The sequence below is a fragment of the Ascaphus truei genome, chromosome 5, assembly GCF_040206685.1.
Source record: "Ascaphus truei isolate aAscTru1 chromosome 5, aAscTru1.hap1, whole genome shotgun sequence".
NCBI classification, from domain to species: Eukaryota; Metazoa; Chordata; class Amphibia; order Anura; family Ascaphidae; genus Ascaphus; species Ascaphus truei.
Genome location: NC_134487.1, coordinates 278,931,197 through 278,953,374, shown reverse-complemented (window position 1 = coordinate 278,953,374; position 22,178 = coordinate 278,931,197). Strand labels below are relative to the sequence as shown.

The following is a 22,178-nucleotide window of genomic DNA, read 5'->3' as shown; positions in this document are numbered from 1 at the left end:
GTAGAAAGGTTTATTTACTTTATTTATGCTGGCTGGATAATGTTTGATTTTATAATGGGCAAATGAGCTATTATCCATATCTAGATAATAGTTATTTTGCCCATTACTATACTGTATGTATTGGGGGGGGTGTATTTATGTGAATGTATTGCATTTTATTTTTTTTAGGCACAGGATTGGTACCACAGGCCAGCAAGGACCCCCGGACACCCATGGGAACCACCCAAGGGCCACCAGACGCCCGTGGGGACCACCAGAAGGCCCCGAGACACCCGCGGGGACCACCCGGGGACCCCCGCCGGGCCTCTGGCATCAATCCTGTGCAGAATTTTTTTTATAAAGTGTATGTGGGGGCACAGGGGTGGGTGGCTCTTGTATTGCTGGTTAGTACATATTGCACTGTTTATTGGGGGCAGAGGGGGTGAGTGAAGGGTCAAGTACCCGCTTCACTCACCCCCTCTGCCCTCAATAAACCTGCTATTGTGCCTTAACCCCTTCATTGCCTTAGCGGCTATCCGCTTTAATGTAAATGTATTTATAGTGTGCGGGAGCAGGAGGTCTCCTGAGCTGAACTGCTTCGGTTTCTGCCACAGGGACCCCCTGCCTCCCGAGATACAGGCCCTGGATGGGGCATCGGGTGCCGGTATCGCCGACATTTTTAAATCTTCTGCGTCACGTGACCGTGGGATTTAAATCGAGAAGCAGGGGGTCCCCGAGGCTGAAATCAATGCGGTTCATCTCAGGAGACCCCGTGCTCCAGCACACTATTAATAAAAATGATATTAAAGCAGCTTCATTACCATAGCAGATAGCCGCTACGGTAACGAATTTGTTCAATTATTTTTTTTGGGGGGGGGGGGGGGGTGGTGGTGTAATACTAGTGTATTGTAGCAGAGGGTGTCCGGTGCAGAACTTCATTGATTTGAAGTCCGGGGACCCCCTGCTTCCAGAGATACAGGCCCCGTTATGGGGTGCCGGTATCTCCTATGCATTTAAATGTCCCACGTCACGTGACCGTGGGAATAAAATGCATAGGAGATACCAACACCCCATAACGGGGCCTGTATCTCAGGAAGAAGGGATTCCCTGGACCTCAAATCAACGAGGTTCTCCTCTGGAGACCCCCTGCTACAATACACTAGTATTACATTTTATCTTAAAAATGTTTGATCTCTGGCAAGATTTGCGCAGGGAGAGGCGACTCTCTCTCTCCCTGCAGCAGAAATAAATCGCAGGGTGAGCCCTTTTCAGAGGGGCGATCATCACGTCGCCGGCTACTCGCCAGTTTAGCAAATGTTGCTATCACAGGTATTCTGGGCTTTATGCATACTGTGATAGCAACGCTGTCAAAACTGGCAATTTAAACAGCCCGGCGCTTAGTGCATAGCCTCCAGTGGCTCTCTGATAGTGATGATAATGTAGAGATGCTCCATAGCCCCCTAGTACTATCACACTTTGACTAATGTCCTGAGTGCTTTGACTGTACATCGAATCCCATGGACGTTGTTAAGTGACCGGGTTATTAGTACAATACACTGCCCAGATTCCTAACCCCTTCCATGCCAGAAAGGCCAGCCAGCATTTCTACCTCCCCGGGCAGAAAAAGAGGGGTTCCAACATGCTCTTCCTACACCCGCCCCTACAGCACTGGCTGTCTCTACTGCTACTACGGAACATTGGCGCATCCAAAGAAACAATCAGATACAACATGTAAGAATCAAATGTTTTTATTTGTTGCCAAATAGAAGAAGAGCGGGTCCTTTTTGTTTATGCCACCCTGCTGCTGATTCTTTTGAAGGTAATGCCACCAGCCACCGAGGTCTGAAAAGCAAAAGCACCATGTAAGAATGAGTTGCGGTTCTGTTACATGCAGGACACAGCATCACTACGAAGCAGCTCTCATCTGCAAAAGAGGGCTGGGAGTTCCCTGCAGTCACAACTCATTTGCTGATATCATTTCCTGCGCCGGAGCAAATGTGCTCTGTAATTTTCAATTAAACTTGCCATGTTTCATACGGGGGGTTATTAGCAATGCATTAAGAGGCTAATAAGTCTAGATTAAAAACAAAAAAAACTGTATGGTATCAATAAACTTGGGGGAGGGAGGTTGTTTTTTGCTACAGTTCTTTGTGACTAATAGGTGACATTTCTGGGGTTCATGGTGATAACTAAGAGGAGTTTATGTACTAAGCGTAGGAAACTGCTTTGTAGGCACAGAGTTGGTGTACAGAAATCTCATTTTCAATTGCACTTGTGTACTAAAAAATGTGGTTTCTGCGCTCCCCCGAAAAGAATAAAGTGCATCGAAAATTGACCACCAAGTTCAACTTGGCGTAACCCTTAAAAAGTCTCTTTATTTTGTTAACGCAGAATGAAGATGCTAAGTATCAGCCACAGATGTGTCTTGAGGCAGCAGGGATGTTTCATTATATAGATTAACAACAATGTATTATTTTCACAGTTTGGCTCTATGAAATACTGTTTCACTAATAATTTATATTTACTACTATAAATTAAAAAAAATACAGCTCATTCTGTTTTACTTTAAGTTGCATCAATCAGATATTAAACATGATGCAATGCGTTAAAATTCATCTCAACCAATGAACTATGCGTTGTAGCTGTGCAGTCTTCATACATACGACACATATTTTATAAGGGTTTGTACTACCTTTCAGCACTAAACTTTTGACTCACAATAAAAATGGAAATATGATCTCAATACAGAGGCCCTATAGGGTTGATAGCCTTGGTGTCATCCCATAACAGAACACGTGGGTTATACTAAAGAGAACGTATTAACTCTCACCTCCACCAATTTTCCACCAACAATCTCTGATGTGTGATGGTATTTACCGAAGTCCACAACTACTTTTCCACCCTGCAGTTGAACAGTTGCCTGCAATTAAATATTTTTTAGATCAATAAAGGCCGTTTCAATGCTGCACGAAGGTAGTGCATTGGGTGGGTAGTGGATGGGAGGTGCTTCTCGTTAGCAGAGTAAGGTGCAGGAGGAAATTCTTGCAATAATGAGATTTTGTTGCAAGTAAGCAGTGTATGGTTGTAGAAGGTAATGGAAAATACCAGTGCAATGAAATAGAAAGACTCAAGTGAGGGAGAGGGAGTGGCTCAGTGAGTAAAGACACTGACTGGCATTGAGAGTTTGAGCCTGGTTCAATTCCCGGTGTCGGCTCCTTGTGACCTTGGGCAAGTCACTTTATCTCCCTGTGCCTCAGGCACCAAAAACATAGATTGTAAGCTCCACAGGGCAGGGACCTGTGCCTGCGAAATGTCTCTGTAAAGCGCTGTGTAAAATTAGCAGTTGTTATTGTTGTTATTGTTGTTATTGTTGTTATTATTATTATAAGTGCATGGAGTATAGAAAGTGCTGCAGACAGTAGTGCCTAGAGTAAGAAGGGATTGCACGCCAGCCTTGCATGGAGAGAGAAGATGTTACAGGTGTGTTGGGGGTGGGAGTGAACTAATAAAGGACTGCAGTGCATGAAAGGGTGTTGCAAGCCAGCAGTGCATAAGGAGATGCCAAAGGATAGTGGTGAATGAAATAAGAGGTTACTTGTGGTTAAATAGTACAGTAGCTTTCTAAAAGTGATCTGCTCCTTGAGTGCTCCCATTTTATTGTTCTGTATTGAACAGGCCGTTCGGATAAATACTCACCTTAAACTTTTTACCACCCATTGTCTCCATATCCGACTCCTTTCCAATGGTGAAAGTGTTGGTCATGGTGTGCCCTGGGTAGATTTGAGACCATGTGAAGTCATTGCCACTTTGGGTAACTTCTGTGAAAAACTTGAAACTTTTTCCTTTTTCAATGACATCAGCGGGAATACCTGACACGCAATAGAAAAGGAAATAGCTGCGATCAAACGTCAAGTTTGATATTCACCATCAGATACTGTAACACTGAGAAGGTCGTCTTTCACGGTTTTGCACAGACTAAGCAGGCATGTGGGACTGTAGTATGTCTGTATGTATATCTTTATTGATATAGCACCCATACCCGAGACTTACAGAGACAGCAGGTGAGAGTATTAAAGTATGCGGGACGTTACTCACCAATAACCTTCATAAAAGTCTCATAGTTCTCCTGACTTTCCACTTCGTATTTTCCAGTGAAAGACATGTTGCTGTAGCTGAACCAGGAAGGTGACAGAGATATGAGGATGCAGGTTCTGTACACAGAGGCTGGAAGTGCTGATTTATAAACCCTGTGCCAGTAGACCTCCCCCTCCAAGAATGACCACCCCCTACCTCCAAATTCTGCAAACAAAGCTGATTGTATCCAGGCTCAGCAATTTGATGAATCATTAGCATTAGTGTTATTGACCCAAAGAAATATGCCAGGTTCGAGATCCTTGAACACAATAATCCTTCCAGGTGCCAAGAACCAGTGGAAATATATTGCATTCTTCCTGTAATCATCCCCAATGGTCACATTTCAACGCTAAGCCGGATATTGATTTCACAGAGAAGAATTGACCTAATAAGGCAGAAGTTGTATTAAGGTTCATTCATGCTTGATGCAGTTTGGCTCTCACTAAATATCAATGCCTGTCTTGGGATTCAATGGTGACAAATAGAGCAGGTTACCCGCAACAGCTTAAGGAAATCAGTCACTTTGAAGCACCATTTCAAAAAACAGAAATGAGCACTCTTTTTAATGTTACTAAAGTACAATGTTTTGTAACAATTTCCTTTAAAATGGTCTCCGATCTAAAGCAAGACTTTTATTCCACATATCAAATTGCAGCCTTTGAAAGGGAACCACAGTATCCTATTGACACCCATTGGAATATCTTTTTTTTTTTACTCCTTATGGTATTGCCACCTCTCTAATAATAGAAACAACGGGGTCAGTTTCATTGAAAATCGACCTTTTTACTTTAAAGATGAATATATTCATTAAACAAATGAATGGCTAAGCTTTTAACAAAGTGCTTTTGTGAGCTAAATGGAATTGTCCCGTTATGGGAATCTCCCATCTGCAAAAGCAGTGCAGTATTGGTGCACCACTTGCATAACCAAGAGACATTGATATGTCCACGGTGGTCTCACAGGTCAATCACACACAGAATGGTACCCAAAAGATTGCAGTTTATTATGAGAGAGAGATATTTCTAATAATAATCAGTCTCCATTTATGTATATATACACACACACACACACACACACACACACACACACACACACACACACACACACACACACACACACACACACACACACACACACACACACACACACACACACACACACACACACACACACACACACACACACACACACACACACACACATATCCCCTCTAAAGTTACTCCAAATAAATTAGGGAGCCATGCTTCTGCTGAAAAAGGAGCACACCTGAGGTACCTGTCTGGGAGATATGCTAATGACTACGCAAAGTGTATTTAAATGAGTCCCCTCCTACACTTCCTAAAGGGATTTTCATACCAACTATACAGAGTTGTTAAGCCTACAGTTCCAACCTAATGGCTGGAATGGTGTCAGACCCAACATGCTAATTAGAGTTCTAGCTAAACACAGGTCTCACTCACTCGCACTACAGTTAGAAAATGCATCATTAAGTGTTATTATTCCTACTGTCATCTCTACTCCCCCATTACCTATTCTTCCCTATTTGGCATTTGAGGGTCCCAGTTGACGTTCAGAATCAAAAATAACATTTAGAGTTTGGGCCTCTTGCACATAAGAAAACTGCCCATAAATATTGTTGAACAATATCCAGTTTGAGTCAAAACTGTTGAAGTTATTTGTGTGCAGGTTGGCCAGGTGTACAGTATTGAACCGGACTGTCCTGTATTTGGACACTCTGTCCTGTAAAAAAAAATAGAGGTAATACAGGACATGTATGTGTCCGGTATTACCTCTCTGGACATAGTGACCTGACTGGCTTGAGAGGCCGCAGGATTTTCCCGTGCAGGGAGAGAACAGGGCTGTTGCTAGGGGTCTGTGCAGCTCCACCATTCTGATTGGCTGCCTTACCCAGCAGCAGCCAATGAGGAGGAGGTGTCAGGTGCCTGGGGGTGGGGCCAAGGAGGAGGAGGAAACAGCATGGAGCATTGAGAGGTGTGTGTGCCGAACACGTATTAAACGAGTCGCACCTTTCACCATTGCGTCCAGTCGTTTTGGAGAATCAACCTAGCAACCCTATTTGTGTGAGAATATCTTGTCTCAAAATAATCGAAATTTCTAAACATACAATAATCATTGAGGACCCAATCTGTCTTACATTGTGCATTACATGTGCTATCCGTTTTGTCAGCGTGGAGCAATGCATTGTTGACCTTACCTCATTTTCTTTACTGAAACATTGATGTCACATAACCAGCATTTCATGAAGCTGTGTCAGGTCCACCTGATCTTCTTGAGAAAACTCATGAAAATAGCATGGTACCACATCATTCTGAATACTGACATTCTTATTTTAGCCAAAGTGACAATTGTTAGTGGCAGGGTCATGTCAGCCCAGCTGAGCTTCTCAGGCTAAAATGTAAGATAACAGTCCCCAGCAAGAATTCTTCTAGAGGTAGATAATCTCAAGTTAACAGCAACTTCAAAACGCGTGTAGACAATTTACAAAAATCGCAAGAAGAGGGTGGAGTGCTTCCCAATAATACGAAAAAAAACAATCATCTATTAAAATGACCAGCCCTATTACATATTTAGGATAAATAATCCTAAAATACAGAGGGGCTCCACCGAAGATATACATCAAATAATGATACAGAGAAAACCCCCACAAAATATTATGGGGAGAAAAGAAATCTGATATAATGGTCACTTCTCATGCAGCGTCTGGAGTGTGAACCACTGTACAATCATATAATTTCAGTAGTGTGAGAGGTTCTCTCAAACATTATAGTACATATGGCTGGCATACAGTCTAACGTACATAGATAGTTTCATAATATCATTGTAAATGAGAGATTTACACACAGTAAAAGGCTCTTGTGTCTAATAGGACCGAACATATAACTATGTCCACTTAGATTGTAAGCTCTTCGGTGAAGGGACTCCTTTTCGCTTATTCCCATTATGTGTTATATTATTATGTCACGTGTATTACTGCTGTGAAGCGCGATGTACATGGATGTGCTATACAAATAAAGATATACATACATGTTCTTACAGGTAGAGAATCCAACACGCTGCATTTTGCTCTTTTGTACCACAGAGCTCTACATACCACATCACATTTGCCATAATAGAAGGACTCATTACAGTAATAGGGTGTGATAAGTAGTAAGCAGATGTAGGGCAGGGGTCAAGGGGGGACAGCCGGGACTGGTGTCCCGGGCCCGGACAGGCAAGGGGCCCGGCCTCCCTGCCGGCAACCCTGCAGTTTCCTCTCTGCAGGCAAGCCGTGCCCTCCCCTTTCCTGGCTGCCGGTATCATCTGTCCACTGAAGGGCCTTCCCCTTCCGCGGCACTGCCACCTGTCCCTCCTTTGGGCCTCCCCAGGCCTTCAGTGCACCGGCCATGCTGCTCCAGCAGGCCCATCCAAGGGCCCCAAGTAAGCACACATGCCCCAGGCCCCCCTTATACCACCCTCCCAGCCCCCCTTATACCACCTTCCTTGGCCCTTTACCCCCTAATGTGTGTGTGTGTGAATTTTTTGGGGGGTTGAGAGGGGGGGGTTATTTTGTGGGTGTGACTGTATTTGGGGAGGGGGCCTATTGTGTGCGTGCGTGTGTCTGTCTGCATTTGAGAGGGGGGCCTATTGTGTGCGTGTGTGTCTGTATTTGGGTAGGGGGATTATTGTGTGTGTGTATTTGGGGAGGGGCGGCATATTGAGTGTGTGTGTGTGTGTGTGTGTGTGTATTTGGGGAGGGGACCTATCGGGTGTGTGTATTTGTTGAGGGGGGCCTATTTGGTGTGTGTGTATTTGGGGAGGGTGGCTTATTGTTTGTGTGTGTGTGTGTGTGTGTGTGTGTGTATATTGGGGAGGGGAGTTATTGAGTATGGGGAGGGGGGAGAAATACATGGGGGTGGGAGAAGTGGAGGTGTAAGAGAGGGAAGGGGGGTGGAAGGGGTGATGTAAGAGGGAGGTGAGAGCGAGGTGGTGTGTGAGAAGGAGGGTGTAAGGGAAAATGGGGACAGTATCCTGGGGTGCTCAACTCCAGTCCTCAAGCCTCCCTCCCTCCTTCCCCCCGACAGGTCAGGTTTACAGGATATCCCTGCTTCAGCACAGGTGGCTAAATCAGAGGCTCAGTCTTTGACTGATTAAGCCACTTGTGCTGAAGCAGGGACTGATTGAGCTACCTGTGCTGAAGCAGAGACTGAGCCACCTATGCTGAAGCAGGGATATCCTGAAAATCTTTCCTGTTGGGGGAAGGGAACGGGGGAGGGCTTGAGGACTGGAGTTTAGCACCCCTGCAGTAGGATACAATTGCAAAGTCTGTTTTGCAGCTGAAGGCTAGACACTAGAAAACGTTACCAAACAATACCAATGTCTTATATACACTGTCACGTACGACCCTCTGCTAGTACGCGACCTGCATACGGGACAAGGGTTAATACCGACGCTCGCAAGCTGCCCCACTCTTCACCCACTCAGGAGTCCCTCAAATGGGCTGTATCTCTCCTCAAGCCATCCCAATATACCACCACCACGAACAGCACACAAGTGAGCACGTGACTTTAGATATGCAACCAGGGTTAATACACAAGGCTACTCTAGCCAACCCACCTTTCTCCTCTGCAAGGAACCAGCGAGTTAATATTAACCCCTACACAATTGCACATCATAACCGTCCACTGCCACCACCTGAGGTTATGCAGATATGATAAAAGATCTTAGACTAAAATATCCGCCAGGACCTAAGGTCCCTGTTTATTATAAGAAGAACTATGCACTTTAACACAAAATCAGTTGTAGTAACATGTGCCTGAATTTAGCAAGTTATTCTCTCCAGCGTGCACAAAGTTCATTCAGAGCCCAAAGCATTACTTATTAAATGGTTTAATATATATAAAAATACAGGGCTTGAATTACAGAAAAGGTATTGCCAAATAAACATACAGTTATTACAATATAAGGCAGAACAGCTTCTTAAAATAAAAGGGGTAAAACAGAAACTCCTATACAGTACATTACCACATGCTATGGATTTTTCCCAGAGAAGCACTGGTTCAGAAGATAAGGTCTGCCATGCTTTCCAAGCATACCCCTGGTCAGATCTGCTGTTTTACAACCTGGCCCAGACTTAAGTACAATTCTCTCTTAGGGCACCTTCATGAGCCCACCCCTTCTACAACATACCTTGAAGCTGTTCTCACCCAACCCTGTCTGTAGACCTTGATTAATTAAATTGACACCTTGAGTGGGCCATCCACATGGACACCCCTCCTCAAGTAAATCCCTTTGAAATTCAGAGCAGTTCAAAGAAACAGTTCTGACCTGTTTCAGACTCAGCATTTTGTATTCTTGTTAAAAGTGTAGCTCATTAACCCCTTAAGCACCAGAGGGATTAAAAATACCAAATATCTCATGACATACACCATAAAACGATATGGCTTAAAGAAGTAGGGCTGACATGCAATATTAGATCTGACAGCAAATTGACATGGTGTGTTGCAAAGATAATCTGATATACAACAATAAGGTCTAAAATACAGCAATAATTTGTAGACTAAAGATGTTTCGGTGGCCATACAGTAAGCAGAACTGACATGTGAGTAGTGTCCTAGAGAAACTTCCTGCTCAATGTATTAATTAAGGCCAGGCACACAGCAAAAAGATATGTTATAGACTAATCAGCTGTGACAGTGATAAAATGCACAGAACCGTAGCAAGAGCTGCCATGTAATAAAAGTGTCATATAAAGTGCATGAAAATGGTCACTTTTTATATACCCCATTAAAGTCAGGAGACATAAGCATTAAGGTAAGAAATATGATCTAACATAAAACGGGAGCATCTGACATACAGTATATACATGCTAAGACAGAATGGATAGGTCTGGTATGTAATCCTGCAGTCTCCCATATAGTAACGATGGGTCATACATCTGGAATTCCTGCTGTATTTCAGGAATCTAAGATACTAATGCCGGGATTTGTATATGGGTTCTAGGTAGCACTGAAATGCCACGTTAACTGCCATTTACTTGCGTGGCAAGTATTGTGGGATTAGGGTGCAATACCCTGTATTGGAGGTTACTGAATCTGCCCCTAATATCTAAGCTGTGGTAATTGAATGCAACAAAATTGTCTGAAGATGTGTCTTTCAGCAACATGATCTGACATTTATTATTAGAGAAACACGTCTCTAATGCTATCAAAGTCTAAACACATTTGATTTTGATACAAAGTCTTAAGACTGTGCATTATAAGCTTTCTATTTCAGAGGTCAGGGAGCAGCATATACTTGGAAGTACAACTAGAAACAACCCGAATTTAAGCTCCTTGAAAACGTGCCATTAGGGGGCGTGAAACGCGTGGGAGGAGCGTTTTCCTGTCTGCACATGTTTTTTATGTAGATCCAATAAAGTGCTTTTAATCATTTTTTGCTGGTGAGTTTTCCTGCTTTTTGTTTATGGAGCAGCAATTACTTTGATCTATTTTTGTTTCGTATAGTTGGAATTAGCCAGTTTCGGTTCATCCATAACAATGAAATAACAAGTGAAACAAAACACAAACTGGGTCGCAGAAGGAAGTTTATGAGACTGGTTCAGTGTGGCTACAGAGCTCAATAAGAAACTACATACAAATGTCCTGCACTCATCAATATATCTAAGTAAATGTATTCTAGATTATGTCAACCTCAAAGGGTCAGGTGCTCCCCCTAGAGACTATCAAAATTGTATTTGAAAACAAATTTCTAATAGAACACAAAGAAACCAAGACTCTTATTTAAAACAGAAAAGTGAGCCTTTAAAAATAGATCAGTCTTTCACAAAAAATAAATCTCGGATTGTAAATACAACCTGCTACACAAAATAAGTTACGGTGAATAAAAAAAATGCCCAAAACCCTCCACCACACAGTCTACAGCACATAAAAATACCACTTGTGAGCACATTCACATATCAGACAGGTCCACAACCCCACCTTTCCCAATTATCTCGTAGCATTCCTAGCAGCTTCCACTGCAACCAGGGATTCTGGGAAATGACATGCAAATGAGCACTCACAGTGTGTCACTTTTTGCTTCTTATCCATGTTAACCCAGATCCCTGTAAACTAGGATTGTAAATAGAAATCCTAGTAAAAAAATTTGTAACGTAAAAAATACTGGTACTGAGACTGATTTCAGAAAGATCTACATGTATTTAACAATGTATTTCCTACCGCTGCCCATGGTTTTTCTTTATATTACTTTACCTATATTCTATTTATTATCTTATAGGTTTATAATTGTTGATTATATATGGGTTTCAACGCCATTAACTGTGATTCTAATACCCACAAGAGTTTTCTCTGAGCACACGATGTGGGTTGTTTTCTTTTTAACCTGTAACAATGGGACAGAGCTCTTTGGATAATAAGAGTGATGATGTTAAACATAAGAAAACGGTAAAAAATGAGATTGTAAGTTTGTTAAATAAAAAGTAGTTGGCATTCTGGGTCTGGGGTTCATCCAGCCAAGATGCAGCACATCGCACCCCGATACAGCGGTGCCTGCCATTTAAGTCAACGGAAGCTACAGCCAGATCCGGGTGCAATGCTCTGAATCACGGCTTGATGAATCCCGACCTCGGTGTAAAAATAAAAATGTAGTGATACTCAGCGCCACCTAATACCACCACATTTTAACCAGCTGTTTATTTTTTTTAGCAAGCGGTCACTTACTACAGAATATATTACAAGTAATGCTGTACACTTATCCCTACCTCTGCCTGAGGGGACTGACAGCAAAAAGATTAAGCAACAATCCCCTTTGATCACTGAAATATATATTAATAGAAATATATACATACATACTGTGGAGTTTGTCTGTTTTCATTAGTAACAAAAACTATATAGTGATGCTAAATTATGTTGGAGTTTGGACATATCATTTTGTAAAGTATCCTAACCTTGGAATTCAAAATGGTCGCCGACAGCCACATATCTCAAGCAAACAGAGGTTGCAGCTGCCACCATGAATGCCAGCAAAATAAACAGCGTAAAAACGCGGAACAATTTTAAACCAGAGACAGCTAATCCCAGTTTACACTATAAGCGTAATTCCATTTCATTCTTTTGCTTGGGTTTGCTGCTTTAAAGCTTCAAATCCTTTGATTTTTTTTTTCCAGCTTTTGCCAGAACCGCGGACCCACTGGAGCAGGACCACTCTGATTTAAACACTTCTCTGTTCAGAAGATATACGACTTTGTTCTTCTTGGCAAACAAAATGGCTGCCAGCCATACACATCAATAAATGAGGGAACAACATGTATCACAGTGACTTCCTGCTTGTTCATTGGCTCACACCCCAAGGACGAGGACATCCCCTCGTATTTCAATGATAAACGTATCCTTTTTCTACTTTCTTCGTAATAAATGTTCCCTCAACCAATTTCAAGTGAATGAAGATGAAGGCGTTTCCCTACCACATTGTGCACCCAAATTTGCACGTGCTCGCCGTGTGCACGCGGGCCTACTCTGCTTATTTATGTGGGAGTCTCCGCTCATAATTCACTGAAAAACATCACTATGGACAATTCACAAAGCTAGATTCCATTACCTTCCATTCAAGCCAATGGCAGTTAATACCAATTAGTTCTGCCGTACCCCAATATCAGCGTTTAGTGAACCTGTGCCGCCTTTTTTTGTTTTATTTTCTCCCTGAAAAAAAAAAACTGCCTCATTTCTAATCTCCTTGCAAAGAGTTTTGAATGATGATAAAGACTTCCTGGCCACGTGTGCTACTTAGGGGTGAACATACTACTCTGTTTTACTATGTTACTGTTGTATAAATATGTTAACCCATATGGACAGCATGTCTCCATTTTAATTTAAAAAAAAAAATTCTGATTAAAAGTGAGCGTAATCTCGGAACAATCTGACATGCAGGGTAACTACCTAATGTTATCCGAAGATCTAAAGCCAAGGGATGGCATAACGAGATAAAACAATATAATCTCGCTGAAACAAAGGTTATTCTCAAATGTGTCATATAGATCGTTTGATAAGATTTTCATCGTGTGCTTAGAAAGGTACATGCAATCCTACAGCGAAGGAAGATAAGCGGGGCGATTTCGTCATGTCACCTAGGTATAAACGGCTCATATCCACGTTATCCCAATATAAAATCTCACTAATCTGCTGTGAAATCTTTCTGTGTGATGTAGCCTCGATGTCTTATCAACCGTCTCACTGGAAAAAGGGCCAACGGAATTGAGAGCAGCGGAGGGGCTGAGAAGCAGACATTGGTTTGAAGCAGCGTTTCTTGCGTAAGCCCTAAGAAGTCATGTGGGGGCAGAGGTTGTGTGCAGTTTATTTCAGCTTTTCAAGGTTTGTAAAGCGTATTGCGCAAGAATGAGGAGCATTGTCCTCTGCAATAAAGAGGTTAAATCGTCTTCTGCAAGTACTTCATCCCCTGATGCTTGAGGCGGAACCCATGCAGTGCAATATGTTAGAGGCAAAGAAGCAGTTATAGGTGCAATTGTACTTGACAGCAGAATATGCTGCATTGCGTTTTAAATATATATTTTTAATTGCAGGTTTGAGGCAGGGGGTCTTTGGAGCTGAACTGTGTTCATTTCAGGACCGGGGACCCCTGCTTCCAGAGTTACTTGCCTCCGTAGGTGCTGCCAGTATCCCTGTGAAGTTTAAATGTCCCGATCACGCTGGCCAATAGGGTTGCCTGGTGTCCAGTATTAAATCGGACTGTCCTGTATTTGGACACTGCTCTGTAACAAAATTAGAGGGAGTACTGGCCATGTATGTGTCCGGTATTACTTCTCTTGACATAGTGATCTGACCAGCTTGGGGGGGCCGCAGGTTTTCCCTGAGCAGCGAGAGAACAGGGCTGTTGCTTAGGGGCTGGGCAGCTTCCTCCATCCTGATTGGCTGCATTACCCAGCGGCAACCAAACTGGAGGAGGTGTCAGGAGTCTGGGGGTGTGGCCAAGGAGAGGAGGAAACAGCATGTAGCGGAGAGCGGAGACAGGTGTGTGTGTGTGTCCCGAGTTTATCTCGAACATGCGCATGGGTGCATGGGTGCATGTGTGCGTGTGTGTCTTGCATTTTTCACCATTGTGTCCAGTATTTTTGAGAAGCCAGATAATAGTAGAGTGAGTGTAGTGCTCAACAATCAGACACGGTTCCGTCTGTAGAGAGTTTATGCCATGAGTATCCAGATGAAAATGGAGTGTCCACACAGTAATGATATAGTTGAACTGGAGGGGATAAGTGTCTAGTGGAGTCCACGTGACACCCACATCAATTAACACTTCAATAAACACCCAAACAGTATATGAATAAATATACAATAATATCCGTTGTGTACAGAGTATAACACAAGGCACTGCGGCTCTTTACCTGTACACTCCATGGGACACTGCAATCGTTTGTGGCGTGCAGTCCATCCAGGTGTAGATTCAAAGTTGCAGTAAATGTAGACAGAGCACAGCCAGGGAAATCCTGCTTCTGGTATCCAGAGAAAGAAAAAATAGCCAGGCAACTCCAAACTGGGATTAGTGATCAAATTTATTGCATGCTAGAAAAACAATAAAAACGGACTACATGAACGCACCTACGCGTTTCATGCAACAGCACTTTATCAAGGTGTCTACATTTTTGAGAAGCCACCTGGCAACCCTACTGGCCAATAGGAAGCTGTCACAGATTATATCCTTCCTATTGTCCGACAAGACGCAGGACATCTAAAGCCACAATTATGTTAGGCACACAGTTTCTCTGACGAAAGAGATACCGGCACCACTATGGAGGTAAGTATCTCTGGAAGCAGGGGGTCCCCAAAGCTGAAATTAACACAGTTCAGCTCTGGAGACGCCTTGCTTCCATCCTGTAATAAACAAAAAAAAATGAAAATGCAATGCAACCTGTTTTGTTTATATGTTGATTATATTTGAAACATATTTGTTCTTTGCCTCTATTTCTCCCTGGACGTTATTTTATTACCTGGTTCCCATTTTTTATTCTAAAATCCTGTAGTGTATTTTTGTTTTGCTTTGAGAAAACATACGATGTAGAATAATACTGTTGCTGTGAATATCTTGGATCTGCTTTATAACATCGTTCAGATCACTAGAAATGGATTGATAGAACCTCCAGTGAAAGGGCTGTAAGGTTCCATTCGGTTCCTAATGGAATTGTACTGCATAGTAAATATGGTCTGACATTTTTTTTTAACCAGTGGCATATACATAGAGAATAGGCCAAAGACATACAAAAGCAAGACAGTACATACTGAAAGATATTCTATCTAGATCACACAGACCAGGAGTGGGCCACCCATGGTCTATATGATCTAGAATTTCTTTCAGTATCTGCTGTATTGCCTTTGTATGTCTTTGGACCCAATGGCCCCCAACAGGTCAGGTTTTCAGGATATCCCTGCTTCAGCACAGGTGGTTCGGTCATTGACTAAGCCACTGATTGGGCCACCCGTGCTGATGGAGGGATATCCTGAAACCCTGACCTGTTGGTAGCCCTTGAGTACTGAAGTTGGCCACCCCTGATATAAAACAGCATGTAAAAACTCTTCTTGTGGAGATTTGGAAGAAAAATGGAAATACCAATCACTCTTTCAGTGACAGCAGCAAGAGTAATTTTTTTATGGAAAATAAAAAAAAAATACAAAATGAACTGGCACTCAATTGTTCAGTGGCAGGGCTGTATGACATCAACTGGATAACCGAGGCTTACGACCCAACCACCAGAGTAGTCTTATACACAAGTCCCTGCACCCCCTAAAAACGTTTATTCAGACTATGGAGGTAAAGAAATCAAAATAACATGCATATTCAGATATACAGTACTGTAGTTACTAAAAAACAAACAAAAACAAGACACAATTTCAGGTGCAAGCTAGAAGACTGGGGATTTGCACCCCGAAAGTTTATTTTGAGTAACTATGTCCCATAAACCATGTCATTTTAATTTATTTACATCCGTTGTTTAATTATTTTTATTTTTTTGGATTGGGGGCATTGACATTGTTTTTGCTTATTTCTTTATGGAAGAACATTATCTGAGATTGGACTTCATATTCCTGATGTTAACTGTATTTCTATACTATTATCTGGTATGATATCAACACAACTGGATTTCTTTTATACTGAATGGTTAGGAACAAAGTGATAGCAGTAAATCGAGATAGTAGTTTGCAAAGTAATAATGTCCCATTGTAATAACATTTTGTTGCTTGCATCATTATAGAAAAATGTCGACTTAGGCTGTCTTGGAAAAGAGTAATAGTTAACCATATCGCAGACCATCTTTTACATATTAGCGAAGTTGTATCCTTTTATTGATGTCTGAACAATTGTTCAATTGATTGCTATTCTGTTTAATGTTTACATTGTACCAAAAACCAACTGCTTCATTACTGATTAAAACGTTCCCTGTAAACATTTATGACCCCTTGTTATGAACTGTACTTTTATGAATCAAATAACTCCTTGGTTGTCTGCAATAAAACTGTAATATTATTTACAGACTATCGCCTTACTTTCTCCTCTACGCCTCTTGCATTGGGACTTTTGCACTAAGGCAGCGTTTCGGAGGGGAATGGGAACCAGTTGTGTCATTTTTGTATTGTGCCTCTTTGCACTAATGTATCAAGGACTTCACCTTAGTTTTTGCGTCATGTGTTGATTTATATTTTGAGAACTGTCAAAGGAGGATTTAGGGAGGAGTTACATGGCACACAGATTAGCATGAGATGTATCAAATGTTGCGCCCCTGTATGTCACTTTTTCAACTTTCAATCAGCACCCCAAATTCTAACAGGTATGAGGTGACATTAGCTTTTTTGTGTGTGTATGTTGGGGGGTGGGGGTTTGTGTGGGAATTGTGGTGTGTGTGGGGGGGGGGGTGTTGAATGGGTATTGGGGGGGAATTGTGTGTGTGTGTGGCCAGGGAGGGAGGAGGGAATGAGTGTGAGATGGGGGGAATTGAGGGAGCAGGATTGAGTGAGAGGGGAGGGTTATTGAGTGATAGCGGAGGGGGGAGAGTGTGAGAGGAGAGGGGGTGTAAGAGAGGGAGTGAGGAAGAGAGAAAGAGGTGAGGGTGAGAGTGAATGAGGAAGAGTGGGGTGAAGAGTGGGATGAAGAGTGAGAGACAGAGGGGGGGGGATCATGTGGAGAGGGGGGGTGGAATAAAGGAGGGGGAGACCACCGACACGGGTTGGGGGGCCTGTTCTAAACTCTAGTCCTCGGCCTCAGGAAATCTGTCAGCAGCCCTGCAACTGAGTATTCCTTATTAAGATATCAGTGGTCCAACCAAAGCTAATGTGAAGGGGCTCCACCTCTATCGAAGCTAAAGAGAAAGAGAGGTGACTCCTGTAGAGGCTAAAGAATGGAGTAAATGGATATCAGAAGACTGAGGAAAAAGCTGCAATTGATTGTAAGCAGTGAAAGAAATAAGTGAATTCCAATCTCTGTGAACTAAACAAAGAGGCACATTGACCTCACCAACCAAAGAGAGATGGGAAACTGAAATAAAAGAGTGATGATGACAGAGGGATAGTCTACTTTGGGGGGAGGTCTCGATCATTCCAGTAAAATGTTGCCCCACTCTCTTCCCCTGGTGAGATCTTAGAAACACACACCTTAAGTAACAGTAAGAGAAAGAATGAGAAGCAAACATAAGCCAGCTTTTATTTGGCTTTAAAGCACCTATATCTATATATTTTATTGGAAAATTATATTTTTTCAGAAAATAATGCTGTCCCACCTACTGATTAAGAAAGTTGGGCTGGATGCATTGATTTTCCATTCTGAGCTTGTGGGTGCTTAATTCCTCAAGCTCATCCACCTTTCAATAGACACCCACAACCACTGGATCAATGCTCCTTGTACACCCCAAAGGCCCAAGTTACTGCCTGTTGATAACATGACGTATCTCAGCACCAGGCAAAAATAAGGCCCAGATTGACCTTTTCATTTCTCCTGGGAACTTGCCTGGGCCTTCCTGTGTCTCTCCAGGATGCCATAGGTTGGGTTCCTTTAGCTCAGGTGTTGTCCTTAAACAGAATTCTGTTCGTGTTTGAGGATGGTATCAAGCTAAGCGTTATACCGGTACGTCAAATCAGAATAAAGGTTAGTTGTCAAGCCTTGTGAGTCGATAATCAATGTCCCAAACAATAGAATTCCATGTTTATTATTTATTTATAAAATATGTTACCAGGAAAAGTTACATTGAGGGTTACCTCGTTTTCAAGTAAGTCCTGTGTACAAACGAATAAGTTAGCAACATGGTAAGTTACAGTTTAAAGTAGGAAACAGCCAAAGTCTTGACAGAACATAGACAGGAAGCAGCTTTGGGAGACTCAGTTAAATTGTTTCAGAGGTGGGATGTTCGATAAAAAAAAGGAAGGGCAAACAAGATACTTTGGTCTATTGTAAACCACATCAAAAGCCCGCATTCTTCCTGGTTACACCAAGCTAGTGAAATAACGATACAATTCTTTCCCATAACAGGGCATCATTTCTACAGGCCCAGCACTGATTAACTTTCTTATCATTTCTTCACATGATGTATTTCTTTGGCAGCCGGTAATTTCCTTGCACGAGCAATAAGAGTTCCACCTGCTGGATAGAAAAGTAAGTACAGTAAGTAAGTAGAATCACTGGTATATGTATAAATGTACCTTAGGTAAAAAAAAACGGAGCAACAACTTAAGACCATATGATGCAATTGTTGAGCAAAATTGGTGCAGTGTTTCTGTGCGTTGATACACAGGGCCCATTTGTATGCAATAAAGTATTCCTCAAATGCAAGATATCCATGGTCCAACCAAATCTATTGTATGGAAGGAAAGGGAGTTTGGGGCAAACTAAATCTGTTTGGGAACCCAAGTGAAGGGGCTCTACTGTCTGTTGAAGCCAAAGAGAAATGGAGCTGACTCTCCTCCAAGAGGCCAAAGCCTGGAGAGCAAAGGGAAGTCAGAAGAACCAAAGAAAAAGCTGCATCTCATTGTAAGCAGCCACAGAAATAACGTGCTGGGTGAAATGGTACCCTGCTTAAGCTCCATACCGGTACGTAAATCAGAATAAGTGTTGGTAGTCAATAATCAGTGACCCAAACAACAGAATTCCATATGTATGTTAATTGTAAATCTATAAGGCCACGATTATAGTATTGCCACGTGCCACAGTGTGTTCCTCAATGAGGCCGCCCATAGTGCGCATGAGCGGTGCAGAGCGACTGCACGGGCGATTTTTGAAAATACAAATTAATCAAATTTTTTTCCCGCATGACGACCACGTCACGTGAGCGGTTTAGACAACAAGGGCGAACCAGCCTGGTGATGCGTCCGCCATGCCTCCGCCACTCCTCCAGCCTCAGTGCATGTTTCGCGCGTGTGCCACCCGCTCGGTCGCACGTGCGCACGCCACAACTATAATCCCGGCCTGCGACGCATCAAAAGCCCCCCATTCTTCCTGATCACAACAGGCTACTGAAAGAAGTATGCCTTTCTTCTCCATAACAGGGCGTAATTTCTACAGGCCCAGCACTGATTAACTATCTTATCATTTCTTCATAAGGCAGATCTTTGGCAGCTGATAACTTCCTTTCATGCAGCGGTAAGGTTTCCACCTGCTGGATAGAAAAGACATACACCACACAAGTACAATCTTGGAATAACTGATACAGTGCTTTATAACTTGCAGGAGCAGGGGGGGGTGGGGGTAGGAGGATATGACAGAAACAATCAAATACACCACGGGTATCTAGGATGGAAGTATCTTGTCAGAAAAATGAAATGATACAACTAGAGGTCCTGCTCTCACGCTTGAAGGGAGGATGCTCAGGGGAAATTTGAAGATGTACATCTTTACTGAAAGGGGAGTCTCGTTTGGATATATGGAGCAGCCTCTCAGCCGATGTGCTAGAGCAGGGGTGGCCAACCCCAGCGCTCAAGAACCACTAATAGGTCAGGATTTCATGATATCCCTGCTTCAGCACAGGTGGCTCAATCAGTGGCTCAGTACTTGCTGTTCCTGTATACTGTATTGCTTTAACTAAAAATGACATTTTATGAGAAAACTTCGCTGGACGCACCTGTGATTGCAACTTGTAGTATCATACACATTTTATATTTTAAATCAGAAATCCTATTTTTTTGGTATTGATCTTTAACAGAACTTAAACTGGGAAGGTCTTCCCAGGCTGAATCCTTCTGTTTATACCTCTGGGGTTCTCCGGTTCCTCAGATACTTACTGTTTTAGTTCCCGTTTAACTTATTGGATTTTCAAAGATGGCACTCACAGTCATACAATAGGAAGCTGAAACATTATCTGTTGCGGCTCAATTGGTGTATTGGTAAACAGGGCCTGTTTGTCGCTGTTTGTCGCTACGAGGTGACTCTTCCAACTATCGCTTAGTCTGTTTATGCGATTACCTGATATACATTTTTACAGGTTATGATTATTCTGTATCACTACCATTCATGGACATTATGTGATCAGCTTTAATTATGCTCATTAATAGACAATGCTATACAGATATTGTAGCTATATATATGTAATTACTACCAGTAAACACACAGCTAGTAAACCCACAGATACCCAGCAAACTCTGATGAACCCCAAAAATTACCACATCATATATGTATATAAGTGTCAAAAGGAGTGCTACTGGGCGTGGCTAAATGTATATAAAAAAATGGAGTATACATGTATCCAGCTAGTACCTATTGCTATATTGTCTTACAACTGGTGTGATATAAATATTGATTTGCATCAATAGAATACTATATATCAGTTTCTTTATGTAGCGGTATTAAGTGGGTCGTTTATACTTTTCCTATTAAGGATTCAAACAAACCCTATTTACCAATACACCAATTGAGCTGCCCACTCTGGGGATTTTAACAAATCACTGTAAATATGTTATTCACTAACGTCGTTGTTTCTACAAATTAATTATTAAAATGTTATTATTTTTCTTAACCTTACTGTACTCTCTCTGTCAAGTGTCATACTGAGGGGTTGATTGGTACCCAATCAGTGGGAATATTGGTATTGTTTCTATATACCGGTATGTATTATTGTGCACCTTATTGTATATACTACTACATTTTGGCAGAGCGGTTGGTTATGAAATAGTGAATTCACTTGCAAGAAACGTTGCCCTGGATCTTCAACACAAGATGACTTGGATTCAGACGGCAGGTATGTGGTCAGTTTATGAAACCGTGTGACAGTGATAGGCCTTGGGCGAAACTGTCGCCCACCTCATCAGGCGCTACACAACTGTTACAGGTGCAGATGTGTTAATACAATCTCCAAATTCTATTTCTTTATTGGTCTTTTGAAATTGAAATTACTTGTCCCGCTCCATAAATATACGAGACTTCATTATGAAATCCGCTAGTTCTCTATTTTGCCAAAATATTAATGGCGCATTTTGTTTTTCTTTTTGAGCTGCCATTGTTAATGCTTTCTGTCTGCACGTTGCAGGCCCCCTGGCAGCAAAAGGGATAGTATCCTGTGTTATAATTTTATTTCATATATTTTATATTTAACAGCTTCTTTAAGGAAGGATTGGGATGAAGAGGCACTGGAAGGCTTTTTTTTTTTTAAGGAGAAAGATCATATCATAAACAGTGAGAGTTGGCTCATGTGCTTAAACATTGGAATGACACAGAATATATATTATTATGAATTAGTATCCTGATTCACAGTGACACCAGCAGGACCAGGCCATGCTCATCTGGTGCATCATCCTCATAGCTACAGCAGGTGAGGAGAATGATTGTCATGAGAGTAGACCTATGAGCTGGACGATTCTGTCTGGATTGCCACTTGCAGCAGCCAATGAGTTACAAGAAGCGCATCCTTGCGACCAATAGGGCTTCAGCTTTCTTTTCACCATCGAAAGGTGGCAGCCAGGCGCGTCGGAGCTTCTATTACCAATGAGATACGTCTCTCTCCGCTGAGGGAGAGGCGCCGCGGCCAATGAAAGTGTGTCCTCGTGCGCCAGGGGCGGGCCCTGGTTGCAGTCTCGCAGGAGGTGAAG

At 42.4% G+C, this 22,178-nt stretch overlaps 2 protein-coding genes across 3 annotated transcripts in view; one reads left to right on the top strand and one right to left on the bottom strand.

Annotated features, from left to right (window-relative positions):
- Positions 1-16,630, top strand: part of ANKS1B (ankyrin repeat and sterile alpha motif domain containing 1B) — a 106,087-nt gene extending 89,457 nt beyond the window's left edge. Inside the window, exon 9 of one of the 2 annotated variants that reach the window (XM_075602221.1) lies at positions 13,316-16,630. In XM_075602221.1, coding sequence (XP_075458336.1) covers positions 13,316-13,402 — 87 coding nt within the window. In that variant the 3' untranslated portion in view covers positions 13,403-16,630. Of the gene's footprint in view, positions 1-12,277 lie in introns of both variants that reach the window. The other variant, XM_075602222.1, reaches the window with a different exon arrangement.
- LOC142496007 (gastrotropin-like) lies at positions 1,712-4,228 on the bottom strand. The gene is made up of 4 exons (XM_075602216.1): positions 4,075-4,228; positions 3,676-3,848; positions 2,810-2,899; positions 1,712-1,821 (listed from the first exon to the last, which is right to left on the bottom strand). Exons 1-4 carry the CDS (start codon positions 4,139-4,141, stop codon positions 1,768-1,770), a joined length of 384 nt encoding a protein of 127 aa, XP_075458331.1. The 5' UTR covers positions 4,142-4,228; the 3' UTR covers positions 1,712-1,767.
- Positions 16,631-22,178: the final 5,548 nt, after the last annotated feature.